The 24,525-nt window shown below is 38.1% G+C and overlaps 1 protein-coding gene across 1 annotated transcript; it reads right to left on the reverse strand.

The window, feature by feature from the left end:
* Positions 1-95: 95 nt before the first annotated feature.
* On the reverse strand, positions 96-19,078 carry LOC102819945 (chromosome unknown open reading frame, human C5orf30). Its single transcript, XM_006872310.1, has 2 exons — positions 18,998-19,078; positions 96-2,585 (listed from the first exon to the last, which is right to left on the reverse strand). The coding sequence occupies exon 2, from the start codon at positions 2,560-2,562 to the stop codon at positions 1,939-1,941; it is 624 nt and encodes a 207-aa protein (XP_006872372.1). The 5' UTR covers positions 2,563-2,585; positions 18,998-19,078; the 3' UTR covers positions 96-1,938.
* Positions 19,079-24,525: the final 5,447 nt, after the last annotated feature.

Below are 24,525 nucleotides of genomic sequence, written 5' to 3' on the forward strand. Positions count from 1 at the left end.
CAATAATAATCAAAATAAATACTAAGGTAGAAATTTTAAACAGTAATGAAAACTATTGACAATGGTCCTTGTTTAAAGCACTCCACAACAATGCATGTTTACTTCACCCTTTTATTTCATAGTTAGAAATAATACAACTCCACAGGGTAAATCATCAATAAATAATGGTGTTTAATCATTAAACGTAAAAATCCCAACTCTTTGGCATCTGACAGGATTCTATTTCTTGTCAAACTAATGACTGTATAGATATAGTTATTCTTAGTGATCATTTGTCAATACACTATGTTACAAAGGTGCAATTTACTTTGAAATATACAACAGCTGAAAATGTTCAGCTCACCAAGAAATCTGATGAACTCTAAGATATGGGCCAATTTACCCAAGGCTGTTTCACAAGCTTTGCGCCTCAGTGAAAGCATAATAAATGTTGATTAAGAGAGATCCTAGGGTTTTCTAATACTTACTGTGCTCTAAATAGAATTTGCCATTCATTCTGGCTAAAGAAAAGTCACAATTACACCAGGAATGACCCATTTGTTAATTAAAAGGTGTTCTTATTTCATAAGCAATATGGCTAACACCTAAGAAACTCACAGCTCCCAGAATAAAATTTAAAGTAAGCAGTTCTATGTTGCCACAAATGCCAATTCAGTAATAAATTGCACCTTCAAGAGTCAAAAAAAAGGAGAAAAAAAAAATAGAAACTTTTACAAAAGGTAAGTTACATACATTTTTTTTTCTCAAAATATATTCAAGAATAATTGAGCTGTATTTGTTACTAAAGCCAGGGCATTATTCCTTTAGCAACATATTAAACCAGTGCAATTGACATAAATTTTTAAGTAATCCAGGATTAACCCATTAAAACTGTAGAAGCACTTTAGGCTCATACACTAATCCTAGAAACTGCAATTTCAATGAGTGCTTGCGCTGCACAGAACTAAAACCAGAATGACCCGATGTCATGCTGAATGGTAACATTTCATACTTTAAGCATTCGATAGCAAAAATCATGAGTTCATCTATTAAAATTCCATTCACTTACAGAACATTCATATGCAAACAGTATTATGCCTATAATCCACAGTTAAAAGAATCTTTTCCATATTAAAGTTCCAGATGAATTTTAAATTAGAAAATAAACACTAAAGGAAATTTTTTCAACTTATGAAAACTTCATATTGGAAACTTTCAGGAAAAGCTACTCCTCCCCCCGACTCATTGTAAAATAAATACTTTGTATCTCAAATTTAATTTTATTAAGACACACTTTAATAACGCTATAAAGAAATATTTTACAACCATAGAGAAGATCAATAAGTTTCCATGCGGAAATAAAAAAATTCATTGCTCAATATTATTGAAGCAAGTGAAGAAAGATTATTCTTTTAACAATCTGAAATGTTAACTTTTTCTCAGTGCAAAAACCAGTTAAAAAATATTCAAACTCAATATTTAAAAATAAAAAATGGTCCAATTCAGCAATGTTCAAGTTCTCAATTTCATAAAACAAATCATTACATACATTTCATAGTAAAATACAGAGATTAAAGAAGTACTTGAGTACTTAAGATATAAATTTCTAATTAATCATACCAAATCAGCAACAACGAAGCAGTTAAACATTCTCAAAATGAGTGCCCGAACCATAAAGATGGTATTATGTACCAAAGCCTTTTTTTCTAGCTAAAAAGCTATACAAACTAATGGTCAACATTCTGTTTTCTTTGCAGTTGCGTGCTCTAGAATGATTTTCTCCCAAGTACCTGTGATTTCATTCCTGCATTCAAAATTTGATTCAAACAATTTTTATGTTCCAGGAACACTTAGCTGATATAACCATCTATAATGTGAAGAGTCATGTACAGAGTACAGCAGTGGATTTTCTAGCCAATGTAGGCTGACCTAAACTGGTTTAAACTCTCTGCAAGTCATTCATGTATTATTTCTAGCAAACACTCGGTCTCCTCTAAGGGTTAGGTGCTGAAGCTGGTACTGTAGCACTTCTGTGTCAGCTGGCTCCTTGATGTTCATTTTATCTAGATTGAGGTAGTCCAGGGATTTGGAGTGAGCCCTCTTACCTTTAAGAAGACAAAGAGGCAGAGGCCCATGGAGGGCTTTATAAGGTTCATAAGGTAACGATTTAGTGCACTTGTCTCCTGAGCTGGGCATCCGCCTTCGCCTCCTGCCATTGACAGCTGGAATTTCATATGGCTGGTAGTACCTACTTCTGGTTTTATACAAACGAGAGGAACGTGCAAGTCCTGCATCCAGCTGTTTGGAACGCAAGGAAGGCACGGCTTCTCCCTTACTCTCATCACCTCCTGTGCATTTCTGGGCTAACTTCAGGAGTTCCTCACCAGTTGTGAAACCAACCAAATAGTTAGAGTCCATGTGGAGTATCTGGTAGCCTGACACAGTTCGACGCATCGGTGAGCACGGTGTGCTGGAACAACGGGGTTTCTCACCCTCTGCCTTTCCTGGTGAGCTTGCTTCAGCCACAGGTAAAGGTAGTGTGGCCAGGGTACTTCTGGACTCTCCATTAATATCTACTTCCATTTTAGGCACCAATCTGTACACTCCTAAAAGCAAACAAACTCAGATTAGTAGAGTGCTACATTCAGAGTATTTGACCAAGCTAGATCATTTCAGAAGCCTCAGAATATGAAAACTAAACAACTGACAGCTTTTTTCTGTTAACATATTTCAGAGCAATAGCGTAGTGGTTACGAATCGGGCTGCGAACCTTATGGCCAGCAGTTCGAAACTACCAGCCGTTCCGTGGGAGAAAGATGAGGCTTTCTGCTCCCGTAAAGATTTACAGCCTTGGAAACCCTGTACAGGGTCGCTATGGGTCGGAACCAACTCGAAGGCACTTAACAACAACAACAATGAAATAATCACTACTTGTCTGACTTCAAGAACTCAAAAGCAGGGTAAGCCAAAAATCTGAAGTACTATTTACAAGTACAGATGGTAAAGAAAACAAGAAGCAGCCACACCTTTATTACTGCAACATTCTAAAGAATTATAAAGTTTACTCCTTGGTGCAATATTAATTACAATACAAATCTCAAAACACTAAGCAAATAGAAATAATCATTTTTCAGTTTTATAAGAGTTCACAAAGTATTTCCAACTTGAAAATTTTTCATCACTAAGTGTTCAGCTCTTCAAACTTGCATTCCTTTTTCAGCTGTGTTTCAGGAACAAATAATAAAGGATAAAGCTGATCAAATTCTGAAAAAACAAAACAAAAAAAACAATTTGCACCTAAAAAACATTTTTAAGGTAGGGAGGGATTAAGGGAAGTTTCTCCCAAGCCTTGTAAATGTTCCTTTTCTATACTCTCAATGAATTATTTATACAGAACCATTTTGTGATTTAAAAGTTCCACTATGGGTCAGAACCGACTCTACAGCACTTTACACCAACAACAACACTTTTGAATAGTCTAATAAATGGAATAATCCACTAAAACTACAAGTATTGTTCATTACAATTATCATATTTATAGCTGGAAAAGGCAATAAATCAGGTAATGTTTAATACTAAAGATATATAAAATATCAGATGTCCTTATATTTGGATATCTAATCACAAAATATACGATTTGACAGCTTTTTAAAACATCCTACTTTTGAATACTACGGAGTCCTGGTGTTATGCTGTGGGTTAATGAGCTGGACTGCACAGTTGGTTTGAACCTCAAAGTTGGCAGTTCAAGCTTACCAGCTGCTCCTCAGAAACCATATACACAGTCGCTATGGGTCAGGCACTGACTCTACAGCACTTAACACCAACAACAACACTTTTGAATAGTCTAATAAATAGAATATTCTACAACAACTACTAATATTGTTCATTACAACTATCATATTATATAACTGGAAAACACCATTAACCAGGAATACATGCAATGAACATGGTTCCTAGTAAGTTGCAGATCAATCAAATTTTGGGAAATATTTTTCTAATACAAATTAAGTGTCAATGTCATTTCTGAAAAAAACAAAAATACTTTGTAAGTAATCTAAAACTGGAAGTAGTTAAAAGTATCTCAGATTGCAGACCAAAGTACTATCAAGCAACTGATTTATTAAATGAAAAATGTCTTGAAAAGGCCTAATATATGAAAGATTTCTTATGAATCCTTTTATAAAGCACAAATTTATTTCCTAATTAAAGAATTTTCAGATGTTTTGGTATTAATTTAAAATACAAGAAATTAGAAAGCTAAAAGAAAACAACAACAAAAAGCCAACAGAGCTTATAGCTTTATTTGCATGCTATACTTTCCTCCATTAAAAAATAAAGATGTTTTAGATACCATATCATCATTATCACTCAGAATTATTCTAATTTCTAGACTATTTCAAATTTTTATTTAACCAAAATACCCTATTCCTTCAACTTTCTAGAAGGAAGAGTTTTAGTATACACCACATTACTGTTGTTAAGTGCTATTGAGTTGGTTCCGATTCATAGCAATCCTACATAGGGCTTCCATGGAGTGGCTAGTAAGACTGAACCACTAACCAACCGTGTGTTCCAGTGCTGATCCTACAGGGCCAAACCAGGCCTCTACCTACTCTTATCAACATGGTTAGATTCCAAAGACCAAGCTTGTTACATGAAAAGGGGCATTATGCAAAAATGCAGGATGACCACAACAGATCACAAAATGGAGGATAATGACACATCATTATATGACTGCCATATACATCATTACATAACTGCCAAGCCACTGATAATCACATTACATTACCTTAGTCATCATAGCCAGTGATATTCTTGCCTTGCACCCTGATTCTCATTACTGCCAGACATGTGTAGTTAATGTACAAAAGAGTCTGAAAGATTTTTAATGTATCTGTAAATGTAAAATGGTAGATAACAAGACCACTGATAAGTGCATGCACATTTGTTGTTGTTAGATGCCATCAAGTCAGTAGCGACTCATAGTGACCCTTTGCACAGCAGAACGAAACACTGCCCGGTTCTAGGCCAACCTCACTACTGTTGCCACACTTGAGTCCATCGATGCTGCCACTTGGCCAATCCATCTCGTTAGGGGTTTTCCTCTTTTTCTCAGACCCTCCATCTTACCAAATATGATATCCTTCTCCAGCGACTGGTCTCTCCTGACAATATGCCCAAAGTATGAGAGATAAAGTTTAGCCATCTTGGCCTCCAACAAGCATTACGGCTGTACGTCTTCCAAAACAGATCTATTGGTTCTTTTGGCAGCCCATGGCACTTTAAATATTCTCCTCCAACACCATAACTAAAAATATCAATTCTTTGTACGGTCTTCCTTATTCACTATCCAGCTTTCACATGCATATGAAGTTATTGAAAATACCATGGCTTCAGTCAGGGGCGCCTTAGTCCTTAAGCTGACATCTTTGATCTTCAACACTTTAAAAAGGTCTTGTGCAGCAGATTTGCCTACTGTAATACATCGTTTGATCTCTTGACTGCTGCTTCCTTGTGTTGATAGTTGATCCAAGAAGAATGAAGTCCTTGACAACTTCAATCTTTGCTCTGTTGATAAGAATGTTGCTTATTGGTCCAGTGGTGAGGATTTTTGTTTTCTTTACATCCATACCGAAGGCTGTGCTCATTGATCTTTATAGGTAAATGTTTTAAGTCCTCTTCACTTTCAGCAAGCAAGGATGTATCATCTGCATATCGCAGAGGTTGTTAATGAGTCTTCCTCCAATTCTGATGCCACCTTTTTCTTCATATAACCCAGCTTCTCGGATTATTTGATCAGCTTACAAATTGAATAAGTATGGTGAAAGAATACAACCCTGTCACACACCTGTCTTAATTTTAAACCATTCAGTGTTCCCATGCTCTGTTCGAACAACTGCCTCTTGGGCCAGGTACAGATTCCTCGGGAACACAATTAAGTGTTCCAGAATACTCATGCTTCAAATTTTGTCCATAGCCTGTCATGATCCACACAACTGAAAGCCTTCGTGTAGTCAATAAAGCACAAGTAAACATCTTTCTGATATTCTCTGCTTTCAGCCATGATCCATCAGGCATCAGCAATAATATCCTTTGTTCCACAGCCTCTTCTGAATCCGGCTTGAACCTCTGGAAGTTCTCTGTCAATGTATGCTTGCAACCGTTTCTGTATTACCTTAAGTAAAACGTTACTTGCACGGGATATCAAAGAAATTGTCCAACGATCTCCATTGGGTCACCTCTCTTTGGAATGGGCACAAATACGGATCTCTTCCAATCAGTCAGCCAGACAGTTGTCTTCCAAATTTCTTGGCAGCGATAAGTGAGTGCCTCCTGTGCCGCCTCACTTCTCTTGAAAGATTTCAATTTTTATTCCATCAATTCCTGGTGCCTTGTTCTTTGTCAATTCCATCAATGCACCTTGAAGTGCACAGTAGATGTATTTTGACATGAAAATCTGGATAACTGTATACTTTATTTCTGTATTACTAAGATCTAAATAGTCCTTATGAGTCAGAACCAACCCATCAAGACAACAGCTCTTTACTTTGACATGCATATAAAAACCTGAAAGCTTCCTAACTAGTAAACTTTAGAAGGTCATATAAAGTCTCACCAAATTTTAATGCTGACAAATGAATGTTTATTTTTCAAGTGGCAAACTGTACCCTTCCTTTCTCACTAACAATGTAGCCCAGAATGCACACAAGAGGACATACCTAAGGTTTCCACTCTACATAACCTGATAGGCAGCTACAGGCAGGGACTGTTTCTCTGATACTTCATTCTGAAAGACAAGGAGAGGAAGGTCGGTAAAGAGAAAGTGGTGCTATGGGTTAATGTGCTGGATGGTTTGAATCACAAGGTCGGTGGTTCAAGCTCACCAGCCGCTCTTCAGAAACCCTATACAGAGTCGCTGTGAATCAGAATCTACTTGAAGGTACTTTACTTCAACAAAAATATGGAAAAAATGGAGCCCCTGGATGGCATAAACAGTTTATACACTCAGCTGCTAACCAAAAAGCTGATGGTTCAAGTCCACTCAAAGAAGAAACACCTGGTTATCAATTTCCAAAAAAAGTTAAGTCATTGAAAACCCTATGGAATACACAGCTCTACTCTGATACATACGAGGTCATCATGACTTGGAATCAACTTGACAGCAACTAGTTTACTGGTATGGAAGAAATGGCACACACAGAGAATGGCCACCAAACATAAGAAGAGTTTATTTACCAAATCAATGATATTCAAGTGAGACATTGAGCTAAATATCTTCACATTTGGCACACGATGAAAATCCATGGATTTCTACAACCACCTTAATGCGTTCTCAAGTTGGTATATTATAAACTTCTTGTTGCTAGGTGCTGTCGAGTTGTGACCCTGTATAGGGTTTCCTAGAAGCAGTTGGTAGGTTTGAACTGCTGACTGTGTGGTTCAAAGTCCAGTGCTGATCCTATAAATCTAAGATCCATTCATTCAGATCCCACCAATTCTGAAATTAGGAAATAATCAAACATAAGCTAGACTTAAGTCCATATTTTTTTCCATATTTTCTGCCTGTGAGGGAAAAACTGTGAAACAATAACGCAAAAAGTTTAAGTAAAAAGAAGTAGGCACATGTGTATGTGGTTCATCAAAAATTTGTTTTCATACCAAGCAAATCCTGCTGATATTAGGAATCCTCAGAATTTCTAGTGGGTGGAAGATGAAAACAAATAATTTGAGAGAAGCAAGCATAAATATGTTGTTGTTGTTGCGTGCCATCGAGTCGATTCCAATCCATAGCGACCCTGTATAGGGTTTCTGAGAAGCAGTTGGTTAGCTTGAACCACCAACCTTGAAGTTCAAACAGCTTTGCAGTCTGACACATTAACCCACAGTGCAGTAAGAAAATAATTACAGAAAATTAGAAAAGTTAACAGGCAAAAAACGTATAAGGGTCAAAATCTGTTGTAATATCAAATATGTTGTTAAGTGCCATTGAGTCAGTTCCAACCCACAGCAACCCTGTATAGGGTTTCCAAGAGTAGCTGGTGAGCTTGAACTGCCACCCACTAGTTAAACGAGCAACTATATTCTAATCTTCAATTAAGGAGCCCTGTTGGCACAAACTGTTAACCTGTTTAGCTGCTAACCCATATAATTCTAAAGTTGGTGGCTCAAACCCCATCCAGTAGCTCTGTGGATGAAAGTATGGTGATCCCCTTTCTGCAAGGATTACAGTCAAGAAAATTCTGTGGACAACAGTTCACATGGAGTCACTTTGTCAAAATCAACTTGACACATCATTGTCAGTTAAGTTTCCAGAGCGAGTAACACCATGAAAATTATCACAGAGCTCAGGCAGAACTCTCCTAGAGGATCATCATGCATCTATCTATCTGGTAGACAATGATTTAACCTAAGTTTTTAAGCAGAAGAAGCAGATGTGATTTAAGAGATCTAGTAAGCCAACCAAGCAGCCTGGTGTTAGAAACTGAGGTAGATAATATGCTCCTTAGAGAAAATATTAGTCAGCCAGAAAGTTATGGAAACCATGTCCAGTATCCTCTAACATAAATATTTAACCTACTGATGTAAAACAGCCACTCCTTGGAAACCCTATACAGGGTCCTCTCTATGAGCTGGAACCAACTCAAGAGTACTTAACAATAACAATGCAAAACAGAAATCTTAGTGTCGTGTCGCACTACTGGATAAGGACTGAACTGCTCAATGCAAGGTAGGCAGTTCAAACTCACAAGCCACGCCTCGGAAACATATGAGTCACATAACGACAACTCAAAACAGGCCAATGCAAAACAATTCAATTCTCTATGTAAAAATCTTGGATAAGTCTATCTGCTATGGAAAAGGTAGGTTTTAAACTTACACAGGCAGCTGCTACTTGTTGAGCTTTGGATAAGCAGTCCTAAAAGCAGGAAATATTTTGTACTGTTTAGCTATAAAACTTTTGCCCCAAATAATAAACAGTGTATTTTCAATATTAAAAGCTCTTTTAGGTTTTTTACTGCTTTCTACTGTGTAGTGCCAATGTAGAACATCTTCTATCTTGATATCCATGAGAAGCCAGGAGTCTCCAGGGGCAAGTGTTTCATTTTTAGCTTGTGGAATGCTGACTAAACAACACTACTCCTATTCTTCAATGTGTTAAGAAACAAAAATTTTTCATGTTATTAAGTTCCTGAGACTGTCTTGACTAAATAATAAATACTGGTGTGAGATCCTAAGAGGAGTAACAGAATCAATGTTCTTAGGTTATCTTTTGAATGGGCAGAACTTATTTAGGTCCTGCCCCATGTGAAAAGGAAGAGTCTAGGGACCTTCTAATTCTAGAATTTTATTTTTAAATGACAATGCTAAAGATAATAAAGATTGCATGATTTCAAAGTCAACATATCTTATCATGTGGCTTATCATGTGGCTTATCATTTTTCCCACTGAAAAATTTACTAAAGCTTAGCTACTTATAATTACAATTGAGGACAGCCTTTGTTAAACTGTATTTTATTCAGATTTTACCAGGAAAAAAGCTGGGCATGAGCTTCTTATTTTTGATAAGTCTATTCATGACTCAGCATTTTGTTCCATATTCTAAAATTAAACCATATCCAAAAAGGACACTGCAAAGATAAGTGATTATAAAGAACTCTTTTAATTATTATTGTGGGTATGTACAAAAGGTACCACTCCTATTATACCAATAAGAATAAAATCTAAATTAAGAAATTAGATCCAATACTAATTTCTATATTCTTCATTGTTGTTGTTAAGTGCTGTCGAGCTGGTTCCAACCCATATGGTTTCCAAGGAGCAGCTGGTGAGCTTGAATCACCAACCCTGCAGTTCAAAAGGCTTTGCAGTCTGGAGCATTAACCTACAGCGCGCCACACCAGAATTCTTATATTCTATATTCTAGAACATTAAAAATCAGAGTCTTTTTATAATCTTAATTAATTAATGCCTTTTATATAGAATTTAAAACAAAAATAAAGATTGGTAACATAGAAGAGTTTTATTAGCAGCAAAATTTTTGTGGATAGAAGAGCCTAGAACAGAAAATGAAACAAGACTAGAAAAGTCAACTTGTAATTGAACAAATACTTTCAAAACTGAGCTTCTTAAACAAATATCAGGAACAAACAGTCCTTTAAAAAAAAAGGACATCTGTTGCTGCTGTTAGGTACCATGAGGTTACTATTCAAATCATGGCAGCCCGATGCGATACAGCAGAAACGCCCCATTGGGTTTCTAGTCTATAATCTTTACAGGAGTCAATGTTGTTGTTGCTAAGAACCATGAAGTCAGTTCCAACTCATAGTGACCATGTATAGGGTTTCCAAAGAGCAGCTGGTGGATTTGAACTGCCAACTTTGCAGTTAGTGCTTATCCTACAGTGCCACTCTAGGATTCTTGTTGTTGTTAAGTGCCGTGGAGTCGGTTCCGACTCCTACACAGGGTTTCCGAGGCTGTAATTCTTTACAGCAGCAGAAAGCCTCATCTTTCTCCCGTGGAACCGCTGGTAGTTTCATACTGCTGACCTTGAGATTAGCAGACTGATTCGTAACCACTACGCTACCAGAGCTAGGATTCTTAGCCAGGTCTTTCTCCCATGGAGCTGCTGAGTGAGTTTCAACTGTCAACTTTTCAATTAGTAGTGCTTAGCCATTGCACCAGCTACCAGGGCTCCTAAAATAACACCTAACAGTCTCCAGCATCAAGTTCTCCCATAAAACAGACACTAACAATAGAAAAAGCAACAACAAAAATCTCCCACTGTTCATAGGCGTCACCATATTTCTTTGAAATATATTATGACTCAAAACTAGACAATGGTAGACACAATTTGACAGTAATCTATACTAAGAAAATACACATAGAGCATATTTTTAAAGTACAAGTACAGCAAATAATTGTGAATTCCTGCTCCAACCCAGTATTTTGACTAAGACTAAAGCAAACAGGTCCAAATCACAATACATGTGTAGGGGAACCTGGCGCACCAGCATGCACTCATTCAAAATACTGCAACCTGTATGGAATCCGCACAGTTCTTAACACTCTCCAAGAAGCTATGCTGCCTTTTGGCACAAACAGCAACATTTTGAATATATAACTTATACACTTAGCCTCTTCAACAAGCTCTGAAAAGAGCTGATAAGTTTCACAAATGCTATATACAAAGCAGAATTCTTTTGGCATAGCATTGCACTCCGGGTAAAACCTATTTTGTTTTTCCATTAGACTTTTATCAAATAAATTCACTCCTGGTATCAAAAACTGTTGCATATGCTCAAACTGTTTTTAGCAACACAGAACAAAACACCACATAAGAGAAAGAAGATGTGAGCATAACTCTCTTGGGTATAAACAGAAAATGTCATCATGTGTCAACAAAATCCAAAAACGGAACTTGAAACTAGTCATTCAGATCCATGAATCCTTGGGAAGTAGGGTCTCCTAAGCATGGCTATGTGGAGTCTTGGTGTGGCACTGTGGGTTAATGCGCTGGACTGCAAATTTGTTCTGAACCGCAAGGTCAGCGGTTCAAGCTCACCAGCTGCTACTCGGAAACCCTATACAGGGCTGCTATGGGTCAGAACCAACTCGACGGCACTTAACAACAACAAAGCAAGCATGACTATTATCAGTCTAATGATATGTAGAGCCATCTAGTTTTAAAAGCCAAGATCATCTTGCAGATGACCTATTCCAATCAGATTATAGCCAAGAGAACACTGAAGTCACAAAGGCAAGGGCTTGCCCAAGACAACTTGGCTCCAAGTTCCAAACTCCATGTATGTATACTTCAAGCATGTGATTCATAAAGTTGTCTGTAAACTGGAGTCACCGGTATCAAAAAATACTGAAGTCTGTGTTCCACCCTACATTTATGAATTAAATGGACTGGGTTGTTGCTTAGCTTTAGAAAGTCTAAATAATCTCTACCTGATTCTAATATACAAACAAGTTTAGAGGCACACCAGATCAAGCTTATCAGTAAAAATTCATTCCTGACAACTCCCTGCCCTTTTGTAATCGATTACTGTCATATGGTGGGTATAATTTTGGGCTGCTAATACAGCCTCCCCCTGAGGTCTTCTAATTTACTGTTTCTATTTCACTGTGGGCTAGAAATATCTGATCATGCTTGTGAATACTGTATAGAAAACAAAAGTAAATCTATGCTAAATAAGGATTGTCGTTGTTGTTAAGTGCTGTTGAGTGGATTCCAATTCACAGGTACTCTGTATAAGGGTTCCCAAGGAGCAGCTGCTGAGCGTGAACTGCCGACCTTGCAGTTTAAACTGACCTTGCAGTCCATCACATTAAACCGCAGTGCCACACCAGGATTCCAGAATAAGGGCAGAGGCATATTACCTACACAAAACTTTGATCTAAACAGGCAGTCTCCAGTTACAAAAGTGATCCCTTCCTACATGTGTCTTTAAGTAGATTTGTGGGTAAGTCAGACCTAGTTCTTATTTGTAGCTGTTGTTAAGTGCTGTTGAGTCAGTTCCGGCTCACAGTGACCCTGTATAGTGTTTCCAAAGAGCAGCTGGTGAGATTGAATCACCAACCTTGCAGTTCGAACCAACCATACAGTCCACAGCATTAACCCACAGTGTCACACCAGGAGTTCCAAGTTCTTATTTAGCCTATTTATTACAAGAAAAGGAGCTCTGGTAGCGTAGTGGTTACAAATTGGGCTGATAACCTCACGGTCAGCAAGCAGTTCAAAACTACCAGCAGTTCTGCAGGAGAAAGATGAAGCTTTCTGCTCCCGTAAAGATTTACAGCCTTAGAAGCCTTGTACAGGGTCGCTATGGGCCAGACACAACTCCACGGCACATAACAACAACATTACAAGAAAAAGAGATCTGGTAGCACTGTGGGATAAGCACTGGACTGCTAACTGTAAGTTCAGTGGTTCAAACCCACCAGCCGCTCTACAGAAGAAAGATTAGGCTTTCTGCTCCCATAAATATTTACAGTCTCAGAAACTCTAAGGAGCAGTTCTCCTGTCTTACTGGATCACTATGCGTTGGAATCAAGTGGTGTTCAGTTATTGTGAGAAAGTGTCACTGGTACTGTGGGTTACACACTGGGCTACTAACTGCAGCTTGGTGGTTCAAACCCATGAGCCACTACCCTGGAGAAAAATACGGCTTTCTAATCCCATGACTATTTATTCTAGGAACCCTATAATGGTAGTGGTTGTGTGCCACAGAGTCAGTTCTGAATCACAGCAACCCTGTACAGGATTTCCAAAACTGTAAATTTTATGGGAGCAAAAAGTCTCATCTTTCTCCTGCGGAGTGACTAGTAGATTTGAACTGCTGAACTTGTAATTTGCAGCCCAGCTCATAATCCTACGCTACCAAGGCCCCTTTGGAAACCCTACAGAGGAGCACTATGTACAGGAATCGACTCGAAAGCAATGGGTTTGCTTTTGGGGTGTTAGTGCAAGAAAAGGTGCAAAGGCTTTTCAGTGAGTTACAAGTTTGCATGTGCAGCAAAGTGATGGTGGCTATTATAAAGAATTTGTTGCAAATAGGGGTGGTTCTGTTTTATAGTAAGCACAAATTTATCTAATATTAAAAGGCAATGCTAACTGTTGGTTAAGTCAGATGGTTTGTAACCTGAGGACTTACAATAGTTATTTTAGATTCTAGAAGCTATGGATGGGTAAAATCACTCTGGAAAACATTTTGGGAATTTCTAATAAATGTAAATACATACTTACTGAACCACCCAGTAACCTGAATTCTAAGTATTTCCTCAAGACAAATGAAAATATAAGTCAACGCAATAACCTGAATGTGAATGTTTACAGCTGTTTCATAAATGATCACCAAAAACAGGAAACAATCCAAATGTCTATCAACAGGGGAACAGATAAAGTGTAGTCAAATGACCTACCACTAAGCAATGAAAAGGAGCAAACTAGGATTATGCTAAATGGACAAAACCAGACACATAAGCTACATACTGTATGATTCTATTTATATGACAATCTGGACAAGGCAAAACTGCGACACAATCTGATCAGTGATTGTTAAGGGCTAGGGTGGTAGGAGAGGAAAGACTACAGAGGAGCATAGGGAACTTTCTGTGGCTACAAAAGTATTCTATATACTGACTGTGGTACCATTCTACAACTAGATGCATTTGTCAAAGCTCATCAAACTATACATCTTAAAAGGGTCAATTTTAAAGTACATGAATTATACATCAATAAATCTGACTTTAATAAAAAGAAGCCTTTGATACATATCTCCAAGTTTTAAATACTCCTCCAGATTTTTAAGATTTTTCAAGTTGTATAATAATCTCAGAGTCAGGAAGATTCTTAACGACAGTTCCAGTCTGCATTTGAATACTTTCATTGACATGTAACTCACTACACCTCCCTTACTGTTCCATTTCACTTCCAGCACCTCTGCTGGAATACACTTTAATTAAAAATACACACACACATTGCTGCTATTTTTAGGTGCTGTCGAGTCTATTCTGATTCATAGAGACCCTGTATAGGATATAAAATTTCCAAGGAGCAGCTGGTGGATTTGAACTGCTGACCTTGTGGTTCACAGTCCAGTGTGGCGGTGTTATTTCTGATACGTAACAATCCTGCGTAGGGTTTGGGAAGTTTGGGGTTTGAACCCACCTTGCAATTACAAGTCCAGTGTTTTCTTACAACGCCACACCAGGCCTCATATTATGTATGTTGTTGTTATGTGCCATTATGAAATCCTGTATAGGATGTCTTAAGTTAGAAATCTTTACAGGAACAGAAAGCCTCATCTTTCTCCCACAGAGCAGCTAGTCGATTAAAATTGCTGACCTTTTGGTTAGTAACCCACTACCAGGGCTGCTTCTTGAACTACTTCTTGCTGTTATTAAGTGCTGTCAAGTCAGTTTCAACTCATAGTGACCCTGTATGGTGGTGGTAGTTAGGTTCCATGGAGGGGTTCCAACTCACAGTGACCCTGTATAGGGTTTTCGACACTGCAAATCTTTATGGGAGCAAAAAGCCTCATCTTTCTCCCAAGGAACCACTGGTAGTTTCAAACTGCTGACCCTGAGGTTAGCAGCTCATAACCACTACGCTACCAGAGCTCCTTGTGATCTTATATAGGATACAGGATTCCCAAGGAGCAGCTGGTGGGTTTGAACTGCTGACCTGGTGGTTCACAGTTCAGTGTTAATCTTACAATGCCAAAAACCAGGAACCCCCTGAACTACTTTGTTGTTGTTATGTGCCGTGGAGTCGGTTCCAACTCATAGCAACCCTGCATAGGGTTTCCAGGCTGTAAATCTTTACAGGAGCAGAAAGCTTCATCTTTCTTCTGCGGAATAGCTGGTAGTTAAGAGAGGTCATAATCTTTTGAAAAAAAAAGTTTCATAATAACATTGAGTTGCATAACAATAACACAGATTTCTGCATTAGCAGTCAGCAGCAGAATGATTAAGAGAAGTCTTGTAGAAAAGAAAACTTATTTTTAAATAGATAAAATTTGTTAAACTTTTTAATTTTGGGAAAAGATTAAGGAGTTTGAAAGCCACGTGTATAGAGAGCTTTTAGAGGATATTTAACTAATAATAGCATGGCTGGCTCAGTAACTGCTTTAGCTGTCTTGTTGTTAAGTGCTGTTGAGTCAGTTCTGACCCACAGTGACCCTGTATAGAGTTTTCAAGGAGCAGCTGGTGAGCTTGAACCACTGACCTTGCAGTTCAAACAGCTTTGCAGTCTGACATATTAACCCACAGCACCACACCAAGACTCCTTTAGCTGTCTCGTGCTGCTATAATAAAAATACCACAAGTGGATGTTTAACAAACAAATGTACTCTCTCACAGTTTAGGAGGCTAGAAGTCAAAACTCAGGGTTCCAGCTCTAGGGGAAAGCGTTCTCTCTCTGTTGACTCTGGAGAAAGAGTCTTGTTTCCTTTCAACAATGGGGGCTTGGCATTCCCTGCTATATCCATATGTCTTGGTATCAATCTTCCCCTGGTCTGGGAGGTTCTCAGCTCAGGGGCCCTGGGTCTAAAGGATGTATTCCATTCCTAGCTCTTCTTTCTTGGGGGTACTAACATCCCTCCATCTCTGCTCCTTTTCTGAATCTCTTTTTTATCTCAAAAGAAACTGATTTAAGATACAACCTGATTCTTTAGATTATATCCTGCCTCATCAACACAGGTGCCTCTAATCCTGCTTCATTAGCATCATCAATGGTTAGGATTTATAACACACAGCATAATTAAATCACAAAATAGAAGATAATGACGTAATATGGAGTATTATAGTCTAGCAAAGTTGACACATATTTTGAGCAATGATAACCCATAACAGTAACTCATGCAACTGATACAGAGCACAAACAGGAACAATGGGTAGAAGCTAACGGAATATATGTGTATGTGTGTCTAGAGGTACCTTGGGAGAAAGGCCTGGGGATCGGCTTCACACCCATGAAAACCCAATAAGTACACTTCTACCTTTGACACACTGAATCAAGTAAGTGGCTACTGGTTTTTTGGTTTTTCTGTTTTTGTGTATCTATATATTATACAAAGATCTCTGGTAACGTAGCGGTTATGAATCAGGCTGCTAACCTCAAGGTCAGCAGTTCAAAACTACTAGCTGTTCACAGGAGAAAAGTTGAGGCTTTCTGCTCCCATAATGATGATTTACAGCCTCGGAAACCCTGTGCAGGGTCACTATGAGTCGGAACCAACTCCAAGGCACAAAACCATCACCATCGTATATTAAACAAGGAGTTCTAGTAACACAGTGGCTTACAAGTTGGGCTGCTAAGCTCAAGATCAGCAGTTTGAATCCAATAGTCACTCAGCTGAAGAAAGAAGAGAGTTTCTGCTCCTAGAAACGCCGGTACAGGCTGGCTATGAGTTGGAACCAACTTGATGGCACAAAACCACCACCACTATCATAAAGTATATATATGGTGTGGCACTGTAGGACTGCTAACCTCAAGATTAGCAGTTCAAACTCACCAGCCACTCCTTGGAAACCCCTAATACAGGTTGCTGTAAGTCAGAACCAATGCAATGGCACTTAACAACAGCAACAGGACTGTGTGTCAAGCAAGGATCTACGAGAATAAGTCAAAAATTATCCACACTCTGGTTGTATTAAAATGTGCGTCCACATCCATGGCTAATGACATTGAGCATGCACGTGAACTTATTCTGTCGCATTTAAGAGTGGCAGTGGATTATGTGGCAAATCAGCCATGGCTCTGCCAATGAAATAATCCATAAGACGGGTTTCAAAAAGTTTGTGAAAGATGGGTACCAAAGCAACTCATGGAAGAGCATTAGCAGAAGCTTTTACAAACAAAATTTGGACCAATACTCAAAGGTATGTAAAAGTTTCTTTTTAAAAATCATTACTGGCGAAGAGCCATGGATCATCACTACCAGTCTGAGAGTAAATGGCAAAGTATAGGATAGAAACATCCTGAACTGCCAACCAAGAAAAAGTTCAAAAATCAACCATCAGCTGAAAATTGATGCTTACAGTTTTCTGGGATTCTTAAGGGCCAGTATTGGAACACTATCAGGAAAAAGGTTCAACAATCAACAGTGCTCATTATAGAGAGGTACTCACTGAAGAGCTAAAGCCTAGATTTCAGATTAAAAGCAGAGGATTGCTATACAAGGGCTCTGTGATCTTTCATGACAGTGCACATCCCCACATCTCTGTCCACACTGTTGACACTCTGCAAAATCTTCGTTCTGATGTGTTAAAGCACCTCCCCCATAGTACTGATCTTGCTCGATCGGATTTTCACGTGTTTGGTCCCCTGAAAACAGCCTTCAAGGACAAAGATTCACCTCCTGAGAATAAAGACAGTGGTGCATTCGTAGCTTGCATCTCAGTCTAATATGTGAATACAAAAGTTTTTTGACAGATGGACAAAGTGTATTAAAAAACAGGGAGATTATGGTAAAAAATATATTTGTCTTTTCTAAGAGTTGATTAAAATAAATTCTATAGCTAGAGTGCAGATAATTTTTGACTCACCTTCATACAGCTATTGGCCAAGTGGTATGACACATCCAAAGCATGAAACTCAAACTAACTCAGTTTTTAAAACTATAAAGAGCTTGTTGTGTCACTATAAAGCACTGTACTGCTAACCACAAGGTTGGTGGTTCAAACCCACCAGCTGCTCCTCGGAAACGCTATACAAAGTCACTATTAGAACATACTCAACAGCGCAACAACAAAAGATCGGGATTCATTTTTTTCCTCTTCAAAGATTTTGGACAATTATGTCAGACAAACACACAGACCACACACACTGGAAGAAGACATGAGAAGAAAGACAATAGCACATAATTTTAACAGTTTAAATTTGTGGTCTGATACAGGAATGTCACACTTGCAGTTAAATGCTATACAACCAAGTGAAAATGATGCTCCCTTCAATCACCTGTTTGCTATTTTTTATGTACAGCAATATAAAGTAGAACGTTTTGAAAATTATTCCTCCAATCTTGGGAGATTAATGCATTTACTAAAATTTCACCAAATGTAGAGCAACAACCTCTCACTACTACCTATCAAAATATTATTCTATATCATTACCTTTATCTAAAAGGAATAAAAAATGAAAACCTAGCTAATCAAAATGTCAAAAACTTCAAATAAAATAGCATTTCACAACATATTTCAGTTCTCACCACTATATTTTTTTGTAGTACACATTTTATAAAATAATATACTAACATTTCATCTTCTTTTTATTTATAAGCCCTGGTTTGGCTCTGTAGAATAAGCACTTGACCATAAGGTCAGTTTGAACCGCAACGTTGGTGATTCAAACTCACCAACCACTCGTCGGAAACCCTATACAGGGTTGCTATGAGTCAGAAATCAACTCAATGACATTTAACAACAACAAGAAGTCTTTCAACCATACAATAGTACTACGTTCATACAACTGGTTAACAAACAACAAAAGCAAAATATAACTCACCAGACCAAATCCCAGAAGATGTCAGTGTACAATTTCCAATGAATCCCAAGGGAACACAGGCATAATAAATTTTCTGTTCTACTCCAGACACTAAACAGAAAATATAAAAATAAACCTTTACACTTTGACAAATAATACAGCTTTTATTATGCGACTGTATCAATTTTAACTGCAAAACAGGATGATACTAGCAGGAGGTATGAAACAGGTACATAGGATACAATAACTAAATAAAGTAATTTTGAGTTTGTTTAAAGCTAAAGGAAATCTCATTCAACATGCTAGTTCATCTGTATTCTGCTACATAAACTCTGTACTAAAGATACAATACAAATTCAGGGTTTAAAGTTCATTTCACTATCCTCCTACTAAGGGTGTCGGTGGTTCAGTAGTTTCACAGTATCCTATGGAAAAAGTAATGGTGAGGATGAAGTCAAAAAAATGGATCTTGAACCTGGCCTTACCAAGCATTCTGACACTTGGCCTTACATGAAACTTTAAAATACGGATGATAATACAGCCCTCCTCCATCATACATTTGTTGTATGGATCAAATGAGATGAGGAAGGTGAAAGCTTTATATGCTGCAAAGCCTTTAACAGATATACCATGTTATTATGATGCAATTAATTATTAGGAGTCTACTCATTTTAGCCATAAAATAGCAACAATAAAAGTCCTTCATAAGACTGCTAAAAAACTAATGATTTGAAAGCTTCTGAAAAGAGCTAAAGGTGATGTGAGGGAGGTAGAGAGAACGACCAAGAGAAAAAGAGAGGAAAAACCCTAAAACACACTTCTTTATATTAGAGTTATCACACTGCTTAAGCTTTCCAGCATCTCACCTGTGTCTTCCCCCTCTTACCTGGGGAGTTACTGTGTAAGAGAATCTATCTTTATCTTCCACCTCCCCAGTTAATTGAGATAATTTGTTGAAACCAAGAAAATTCCCCAACGTCCTTTCCTCCTGTAAACGACTTCTCTGGTTATTGGGTTTCTGCTGTTGTAATGTTCAACTTTGTGAGAAATAGCTCGAAGGAGCTGAATGGATTCATTTTACCTAAACAGCTGCTCAAGGTGAAAAAATGCCAACTGTGTAACATGCTCTCAAACAAAATGCAAACAGCAAGGAGTTTGTCACTGGATTTCCTTTCCTTGCCAGTATATGGAAGAGTTTTACCCAAAGTAAACGAATAATTACTGAATTATAGTTATTTGCTTCCTCAGTTCCTTTAGCAACTTGCACAAAGAAATGTCATTCTGGGAAACAAACACATTATCAGCCTTTGGAACTGTTGTTAAATGTCAGAGAGTCAGTTCTGACTCATAGCAACCCTGTATAGGATTTCTTAGGAGTAGCTGGTGGGTTTGAACTGCCGACCGTAGCTAGCAGTGCTATCCTACAGCTGCTTTAGATTTTATGAAACAAGACAGTGTTTCTTTTCATTTCAATTTTCAAATTGAGTAATTATTGTTTTTGTTGTTAAGTGCCATCAAGTCGGTTCCGACTCATAGCAACCCTGTATAGGGTTTCCGAGGAATGGCTGGTGGGCTTGAACCTCCAACCTTGTGGTTCAAACCGACTTTACAGTCCAGCGCATTAACACAGTGCCGCACCAGAACTCCAAATTGGGTAATACAGACACCTAAATTTTAATTAAGAGTTGGCTCTAATATAAAGTAAGTGGTAATATTAACAAAAATTGCCACCTAAGAGTCCTAGTGTGGTACTTTTAAGGTAAACACTCAATCATAAGGCTGGTTTGAACATCAAGGTTGGTGGTTCAAACCCACTAACTGCTCCTCGGAAACTCTATACAGGGTCACTGTAGAGTCGGAATCAACACGAAGGCACTTGACAACACAACAATAATCTGCTAACAATATAATTTTTTATTTAACATTATTGTTAGGTGCAATGGAGTCCATTCCAACTCACAGCAACCCTGTAAAGGGTTTCTGAGGAGTGGCTGGCAGGTTTGAACCACCAGACTTACTATCCTACAGAGCCATACCAGGATTCCACTAAACATTGTTATTGATACTATGTGTCATTGACTTGTTAGTTTGATTCTTAGTTTCATTCAAACCCTGTATACAAGGTTTCTAAGCAATAGCTGGTGGGTTTAACTGTTGACCTTGTGGTTTAAAGTCCAGTGCTGATCATACACCAGGAGTCCCCATTTAATGGAGATTTGGTAGCGTAGTGGTTACGAATCGGGTTGCTAATCTCACAGTCAGCAGTTTGAAACTACCAACTGTTCCATGTGAAAAAGATGAGGTTTTCTGCTCCTGTAAAGATTTACAGCCTCAGAAACCCTATGCAGGGTCGCTATGAGTCGGGACCAACTCCACGGCACATAACAACAATAACAATCCCAAAGTTATCAAAAACTTCAATTTGCTCTGATCAACCATCAACACTCATGGAAGCAGCAGTCAATAAGTGAAACGAAGTACTGCACTAGGCAAATCTGCTACACAAGACCTCTCAAAAGTGTTGAAGAGCCAAGATATCAGTTTGAGGACTAAGGTATGCGTCACCCAAGTCATGACATTTTCAATAACTTCATATGCATGTGAACGTTGGACAATGCATAAGGAAGATCGTAGAAGAATTGATGCATTTGAGTTATGTCCTTGAAGGAGAACATTAAAAGTACCACAGACTGCCAAAAGAACAAACCAATCAATCTATGTTAGAAGTAGTACAGCCAAAATGCTCCTCGGAAGCCAGGATGGCCAGACTTTGTCTCTCATACTTCGGACTTATTATCATAACATCCTAGAGAAGGGCACATGTTTAATAAAGTGGAGGGTCAGAGAAAAAGAAGGGGATCCCTGAGACAGACTGGCACAGTGGCAGCAGCAATGGACTCAAACATAGCAACAGTTATGAAGTTGGCGCAGGACCAGGCAGTGTTTTGTCTGTTGTGCATAGCGTTGCTTTGAGTCAGTACCAACTCGATGGCACCTAGCAATAACAACAACCCCAAAACAAATCAACTTTTTATAGGGAAACTGATATAAGGACACCAGTATCTTTGAGCACCTACAGAGCCCTGGTATAGATAACAACTGTAATAATGGTAACTGCCGGGTCAGCAGTTCAAATCTACTAACTGCTCTCAGAAACCCTATACAGGCCCACTATGAGTCTGAACTGACTTGACGGCACTTAACAACAATTATGTGACAAGATATATTTGAAACAGATAATTCTAACTACTCCATGAAGAAAATAGGTCTCCATTTTAAGGCATTTGATCGAGCAATGTAAACCGCAACCCATCTGTCTCCAAAGCCCATTTACTTTGCTTTATATACACAGTTCTGTGGTAAGCCCTGCTGCAGATCTTCTAACAAAATTATGTCCCAAAAAGATGTCGATCCATCAATTTCTGCACACAGAATCCTGTTGTTGTTTTTTTAATGTGTGGGGAGGTATACTTTAAAGGTCTTACTATACCTCATCTGTGAAATGAGTAGGAGGACTTAGTTATAACTAGTAGCTTATTCCCTACTTGAAAAATGTCGACATCCTAGGCACATTGTGGAGAACCTTTTATACAAAATCTTTCTTAATCATGGACTCTTCTAAGAGCTTAGTATTTCTAAAATTAAAAATCATAGAGGCAGGATAAAATATGTCAATCAATACTTGCTAGTTATAGGATGCCCAATATACACATGTATTTCCACTTACTGTTTCAGGACTTTATCATACAGTGAGATATATTTCACCTGTACTTTTTACACTTTTTACTGAAAACATAGAAGTTAAAATATTAGAAAAACCTGAATCTCTTTTAAGTCGAAATACAGGTTGTCTAACAGTCTAAAATTTCATTCAAACTTTCATATAATTTGTATCACATATTTGGCAATATATTCTGCATATTTTGAGCTTTTAAATGCAGCTGAAGAGTATTTATACCTTCAAACATTTTTTTCCTCACACAGAGGAAAAAATCAGTCTAGAACGTCAATCTGGATTTGAATGTACAGGTGTCTTTTCCAACTCATGCACAGAAACTAGTATAGAAGTCTAGGAAATGGCATGTAATTTTATAGTAAACAATCCATGTTAAGCTGGTATGGAAGTCTCAGAAATGGCTGGTAATTTTATAGTAAACAAAGTGTAGTAACTGATTATCCCTGTTATGCCAGTGCCAAGTCAAAAATAGAATACAAACAGAGTCCAATAGAGTCACACAAGGTGAAAGCAAGGTGCAGTTGCTCCATCCCATTATGTCATGTTTTTATTGATTTTTAACTCTCCTTACTGTTCCATGCTGGTGCGGCACTATGGGTTAAAGCACCAGACTGCAAAAAAAACCATTTGAACTGCAAGGCTGGCAGTTCAAACTCACCAGCTGCTCTTTGGAAACCATATAAAGGGCTGCTATGGGTCGGAACCGACTCGACAGCACTTAACAACAACTGTTCAGTGCTACCAATGCTTAGCTCCAAAAAAAAGGGGTGTTGATGAAAAAAAAAAAATGAAGTCAGAAATTAGTATAAGAATATACTTTTAAAATTGCCTATAAAGAAATTTACAAGATGATGGTACAAGCTTTCCCCTCATTCCCATTAATAACGATTTTTAAATGTAACACAATACGAGTAAGTCTATACACCTCAAACACAAATGATCTAGCCAATGCTTTGAACATGAAGGCTTGGAAAGGTAAGACATAAATAAACTTTTTCTCAAGAACAGTCAGCAAGAGAGAAAAAAACACATGAAATTCTTATAAGATGGACTAAATTCTGTATAGAAACAAACTGAAATAAAAACAAAGAAGTTAAAAACTATAGGCTATAATGCTTGCAGCTATTATGTACTAGTGTATTCCTCTGCTCATGCAAATAGAATGTCCTGTAAGCAGTAAAAGAGAAAAAAATGAAGTATGGTCAAGATCTGCCAAGCAGGAATATGGAGAGGGAAGCTGTGGGTGACTAAGCAAAAGACACCGAGTATTCGACTGGAAGTGAAGCTTCTACATTTAGAAGGGTTTACAAAAATTATCTAGCGAGTGTGTCAAATTTCTCAGGTAAGGTGATAGAGCTCACTCATCACAGGCGAATAAAGAATGCCTTTCAAAAGCAGGTTGACCATAAGTCTCAATTCGTAACTGGTGCCCTGGCATAATTATTTACAGCACCCCCATTATCTCTCAAATGTGTCCCAGTGTTGCATTTATAGTTATCCTACTGGTGTGGCGCTGTGGGCTAATGCGCCAGACTGCAAAGCCATTTGAACTGCAAGGTGAGCGGTTCAAGCTCACCAGCTGCTCCTCAGAAACCCTATACAGGGTCGCTGTGGGTCAGGATTGACTCGACAGCACTTAACAACAACAACTTAAAAGTAATATATAACAATGGAAAGACAGTGAATTAATAAGGGCAAAGAGAAAGTCTGCTTGCATATTGGCTTCTCAAACAGATCTAAGATTTTATGTACATTCACTCAGCCATTCAAGTATTCACTTACTCAGTCATTCAAGACTATTTCTTGAGTCTTC

The sequence above is a fragment of the Chrysochloris asiatica genome, unplaced genomic scaffold (assembly GCF_000296735.1).
Source record: "Chrysochloris asiatica unplaced genomic scaffold, ChrAsi1.0 scaffold00193, whole genome shotgun sequence".
NCBI lineage: Eukaryota > Metazoa > Chordata > Mammalia > Afrosoricida > Chrysochloridae > Chrysochloris > Chrysochloris asiatica.